Consider the following 6,000-nt stretch of genomic DNA (forward strand, 5'->3'; position numbering starts at 1 on the left):
ATTAACAACATAAGTTAATATTATTTCTATTGTTCCTATTGAAATTATCTTAATATTATTTATTTTAATATTACTTGAAAATATCTTAATATTATTTACTTTACTATTACTTTTACTCAGAGCTGCGGGGGAGTGCTCCCCCCCCGCTCCCGCTCCCAATCCGCACTTTGGGCGGGAGCAGCTCGGGAGCGCGCTCCCAATAAAAAATTTTCCGCTCCCTGCCAAAATCGGTAGCGTCGCTCTCGGAGTGAAAATTACAGCTCGGGAGCGATTGGGGAGCAATCGCTCCCGAGCTTTAAATTTTCGCTCCGAGAGCGATTCGGCGGACGACGGGAGCGATCTGGTGGAAAAAAAATCGCGGACGCCAAAAAAAAATCAAATTTAAAAAAAAAATTATGTTTTAAAAACACAATGGGGCCAAAAATATTTCATTATCACTTGAATGAGAGCAAGAGCAAAGGAGCGAGGAGAAGCGAGTAGCAAGCGTCGAGGAGCAAGGAGCAAGCCTGCAAAGAGGTAAGTAACTTAGTAATTTAATTAGTTTAGTTAGTTTAATTTAGTTAGGTAGCAATTTAGTTAGTTTAATTTAGTTTATTTAGTTTATTAACTATATTTAGTAAAAAAATCATAAATCTAAATTAAATTAATAAATCTAAATTGATTAAATTAATTTACAGATTCAAAAGCCTACAAATATCAAACATCATGGACCTGGCTATATTTCTTGGCATTTTCCTCTTCTTGGTCCCTTTTATGGTTATTATGGTGCTGGAGAGTAGGAAACAGAGGGGCCAAAATGAAGAGGGGGATGAAGAAGCTGGAGAAAGTGGATTTGATGAAAACCTCGGTGAGGAGGAGCTGGAGGATGGTGAACATGACTCTCAAAAAACTAAACAAGACCAAACCCCATTGTGGAAATATGTTAACAGGCCTGAAGCAGGGAGAGGGGGTGGAACCACTAAATTTCTTTGCCCCCATTGCAACAATGATTACACAGGTTCATACACCCGTGCTAGAAAACACCTTTGCGGGAAAAGGCCATGGGATGGAGATAAACAAATAGGAATCAAAACTTGTCCAGCGGTGTCAGCAGCGGATAGAGCCAAATACATAAGGGAAGAGGAGGAAGCCCAATACAAATCAAAAAAATCAAGAGGTTTCTTTGAACCAACCTCACAATCACAAGCACAAAGAACTTCTTTAGCATCCTCCCAAGGCAGTGGATATGGAGGCACAGGGTCATCAGCTTTAAGGTGTAGAACCATATCAGATTTCCTTGATGAGGGGTGTAGGAATGATGTGGATTCAAAGGTTTACAGGTTTCTCTATGCATGTGGGATACCATTCAATGTTTTTCGCTCAACTTATTGGCACGAAATGGTTTCTGCCATAAATGATGCCCCTAAAGGATACAAGAGCCCTGGGTATGACAAGGCAAGAACCGTTGGACTTGATCATGAAAAAGCAAAAATATCACATTCTTTGAATAGAATGACAAGTTCTTGGACTGACCATGGGGTGTCTATTGTATCTGATGGATGGACAAATGTAAAAGGCAAGCCATTGATAAGTGTTCTTGCTATGTCTGTTAGTGGTGCCATCTTTCTAACTGCACATGATTACTCAGACAAGTTCAGGACCGCCATCAACATTGCAGAAGCATTACTTGAAACAATTGATCGTATTGGGCCATACAATGTCATCCAAGTCATCACTAATAATGCTCCTAATTGTAAGGCAGCGGGAACAATTATTGAGGATAAATACCCCAACATATTTTGGTCTGGATGTTTGGTTCACGCATTGAACCTTCTGATGCATGATGTTGTCAAGAACAAAAATGCACAATACAAATGGATTGGTGATTTGTACAAGAAAGGCAAACAAATGATAAAATTTATTACAAATCATAGCAATACCCATGGCCTTTTCCGCAGTCACTCGAGATTGGAGTTGTTGAAGATTGCGAAGACCAGATTTGGTAGCTATTACCTCACCTTCAGGCGCCTTTTGAAGGTAAGAGAGTCATTGGCTAGCATGGTATCAAGTCCACATTGGCAGGTATTAAAGGAAAGGGCTACAAATGCAGCTGACAGGCGAGGTTTTGAACTGGTGGAGGAGGCCGCTCTTGATGGTCAGTTTTGGACAAGTGTGAGGCAAGTATTGGATTTCACCAAGCCCATTTATCACATGATTCGGTTTGCAGATACAGACAAACCAGTGATTGGCGAGGTGTATGAGCAGATGGATACCATGTTGGGGCAAATAAAAGATATTGTTCATAACAGAGATCCCGACTTGTACAAACTGATTCATGATTGTGTGTGTGAACAGTGGAATAGACTTAATCTTCCACTACATTGCTTGGCATATATCCTTACGCCAAAATATACTCTACATCTTGGTTGGGCCAACCTGCACTAGGGGGTGAGATTAGGACCAAACCTCATTTAGATGCAGAGGTAACTAGTGGATATTTGCAAGCATTAGAAAAGTTGATACCTGACAGGGAGGAATGTGCAGCTGTGCGCCTTGAAATAGGCAAATACTTCAGTGGCACTGGTTTGTTTGGTACCTTCCATGCAATGGAAGACAGAGATAGATTTGATGCTCTCACATGGTGGGAAACATATGGCGGCCATGGACTTTTGCCAAAATTGACAAAAAAAGTTCTATCACAGGTTGTGAATACTTCTTTTGCAGAGAGGTGTTGGAGCACCTACAGCTTCATACACAATGTGAAAAGAAACAGACTCAATGAAAACCGAGCAGAAAGCTTGGTTTATGTGCACTACAACTTGAGGTTGTTGAGTCATTACTGTGATCAGGCTTACGAGGATCCCACATATAAAATTTGGGACAATCACCCAGACGATGACAATTTGGAGGATGGTATAGTGCATCTTGAAGAACTGGAAGAGGAACTTATAAGGGATGAAGATGAAGCAGCTGCAGCTGCAGCTGCAGCAGCCATGCCACCTCCACCTCCACCATCCAGTAGCAGTGCTCGAGGTCCGAGTCTTGTTCCTTTGCTGTCGCCACCTCCATCTACACCCTCACGTGGAGGGCATGTGCCTTCTAGTTCTGGTCGTCGGTCTGTGCGGGAGACTCCTAGAAGAGCACCACGACTTGCTTATACTCCGGGAGACTCTCGTGGCAAGGGCCACATGTAGATTTACAGTTTACTTGTCTTTTCTAGTTTCTATTGGTTTTCATAACTGTTGAGTCTTGAGTCCTTGACTCTTGACTCTTGACTCTTTCATATCATAATGATATTTTTTTGTAAACAATATATGATTGTGACAATGAAAATTTGAAGTTTGAAGTTGGCAATTATAACTCATTGGTAATGATTGTGAATTATGAATATGATGCTTCGTGAAAGACTAAAGTTGTTTCATTTCATTTCATTATTCATGTTTCATTTTATAACATTTCATTTCATGTTAACAGTTAGAAGTTAGGACTTAGAAATATCTAAGATATTATTTCTTGTAATGGTTAAACTTAGCTTACAAGTACAACTTTGGTGATCAATGATGATAAATGTTATATATTGAATTTTCAATTTTGAAAGCTTGAAGTTGAAACTTTAAGATTGAATTTGATGAATCACGATTCACTAGACTCAACATGTTGCAGTTGTAATATGTATTTTACTAACTTGTGGACATGGTTAATGAAGATTATAACTCCTAGATGATTGATGTTTGATGTGATATGGTTCAATGATCATTTTTTTTTTGTTATCTAATTCATCATTCTACATGTTTTTGTTGACATATATGTATCAAAAATTAAAAAATATAAAAAATATATATATTTTTAAAAATCACTCCGGGATTTGCTCCCAAACCGGGAGCTTCTGAAAATGTCGCTCCCGCTCCCATGTAACATTGCTTTTACTACAGAAGTTATCTTAGTTCTCTACTCATTCGAGTGACCCCAACGACACACAACCTTTTGTACTTGGAAGTTAGCTTTAATGGTTAATAAGAAATCGTTGCCCGTGAGATGTTGTACTTCCATTGAGCTTTTCTTTGGATGGAAATTATCCGACTTAAAATTCCCTTGAAAATCCCTTGCGCTTCTGTCTTTTGGTGGAGTGGTCATTGCAAGTTATATTGTATACAGCTGGCTTATTTTCTGATTCAGCTCTGACAAATTGAACTTACCTCCCTAGACTGTATTTTGATGTTTTGTTATTTATTTCAGAATGGAGTTCGGCTTTGTAGTATTTGAGACCTTTTACTGTCTTGCCCATGATATTTGGTTTTACAAAAAGGAGAGTGTGTAAGGGTGGTTTTTGGTTTTGCAAAAGGAGAGTGTGTTAGGATTTCAATTTTGCTTCCTCCTTAAAGAAAGTACGGATTATCAGGCCTTTCCGAAATGAAAAGGCTACATATAGAATGCTGTTGATGATTATACAGCAGTTGATTTTGTCCTGCATGTGAGGTTTGACCGGAATTTGCATACATGCTGAAATTTGATTGATTTACAGTTCTTATTTTATTTCAGGAGTCGCTGCCAAAGAAAAACCGCAGTCCAAGACCAAAGTTGTTCAATAGCTGTGGCCGTTCATTAATTACGATCACACATTACTGTTGCGGGAAAGCAAAAGAGTTGCCTGTTCCCTTTGGACAGTTAGCAGTTGTAATTGAAAAAACTACAGGCTCATGGATGCTGCCTGTGATTGTGTCAGTGGAGGGTCAGGGTTTGCATCTCCTGACTTTTGCTGATAACCAAGTAAATTTAAATCTTCATAATTTATTACACGTAACTTCATTGTCTATTTTTTCAACGATGCATATCTCACATTTTCATTCTTCTAATGAAATATTTGGATCTATTGGTTTTTGCCAGTTATGTTTCCTTGGGGGCATTGTTGAGTATATTTTACCATCAGTTTCCGTCTTGTTTGAAAAAGCTCAGAAACTAGAAGAATTTTCTATGCAACTACCAGATATAATAATCACCACTGTGGACAAGCTTTCGGTTAGGGGAGTAGTTGGTTCGATCGCAGATTTATGGGTTAAATATGAAGCTGACTTGAAAGATCAAACAGACAAGGTGCTAAGGATGACACAAAAAATACCGTTATTGAGTCCTATTGCACGTGTAGTTAATGCAGTGGCGACTCCTTTTGCCAGCATGGTCTCTAAGTGGATGCTTATACACAGTGAAGCTGAAGTGAAGGAAGTTTTCTCAGACGATAATGCTACTAAAGCTGTTGTTGAGGATACCCTTGATGACGCTGAACATGGTTCTGTTGATGATCATATATTCCTTGGGAAAAAGGAACCTTCTGCGGAAATCTGTGATGCCATTACATCTAAGGATGATCAAAATTTTGATAAGATATCTCAAGAAGACGAGAAGAAATCTCAGGAGGCAGATGAAAGAAAAGGTGTGTTAGCGCCAATCAAGGTTTCAGATTCAGATTCAGATACATCGGCTGACCCAATTATTGAACTGTTTGATACCAGCTGGCATATGAAACCGTCTAGGATCTCTCTAAAAGCTGGGCTATCTCCCAAGCAGAAATCAAGCAAGTAGAACAGTCTTATCAGCTTTGTCTAGAATTAGAATTCCAATTTTCTTCACAGAACTCATAATTCTGTATATATTTACTGAGTTGTGGATGTTTAAAGGGACCTTTGCAGAAAATATCTGCATGCTTGTACAGGTGATTTTACAATACTAAACTCTCACTAATTAAAATCAGAAGTTTATCATGCATGCCTAGTATACTTCCGAATAAAAGGCTGGCCCACAAATGGTGTGTTTTCTGGCACAAATATTATGCTTAAATATATGGAGCATTATTTTGATGTGTTGCTTCATCCAAAGACACTACCGACCTTTTCTGAATATAGGGATGGAGTTCAGGATGGTATGTTTTGGCACAAGTATTATTATGCTTCAATATATGTAACATCATTTTGCAACGTTCATGCAAAATGGCAAAATGCATTACCAACTGTTTCGGAGATCTTATTT

General features: G+C 38.8%; 1 protein-coding gene across 2 annotated transcripts in view; it reads left to right on the forward strand.

Moving 5' to 3' along the window:
- The window catches only part of LOC149153545 (uncharacterized), a 51,946-nt gene extending 46,211 nt beyond the window's left edge, over nucleotides 1-5,735 (forward strand). For both annotated transcript variants that reach the window (XM_089440024.1, XM_089440025.1), the window contains exons 4-5: nucleotides 4,519-4,746; nucleotides 4,864-5,735. In XM_089440024.1, coding sequence (XP_089296150.1) covers nucleotides 4,519-4,746; nucleotides 4,864-5,556 — 921 coding nt within the window. In that variant the 3' untranslated portion in view covers nucleotides 5,557-5,735. The remainder of the gene's footprint in view (nucleotides 1-4,518; nucleotides 4,747-4,863) is intronic.
- Nucleotides 5,736-6,000: the final 265 nt, after the last annotated feature.

The sequence above is a fragment of the Pinus tabuliformis genome, chromosome 9 (assembly GCF_031772625.1).
Source record: "Pinus tabuliformis cultivar Carrire ecotype Pingquan chromosome 9, CPIR1, whole genome shotgun sequence".
In the NCBI taxonomy this organism is placed as follows: domain Eukaryota; kingdom Viridiplantae; phylum Streptophyta; class Pinopsida; order Pinales; family Pinaceae; genus Pinus; species Pinus tabuliformis.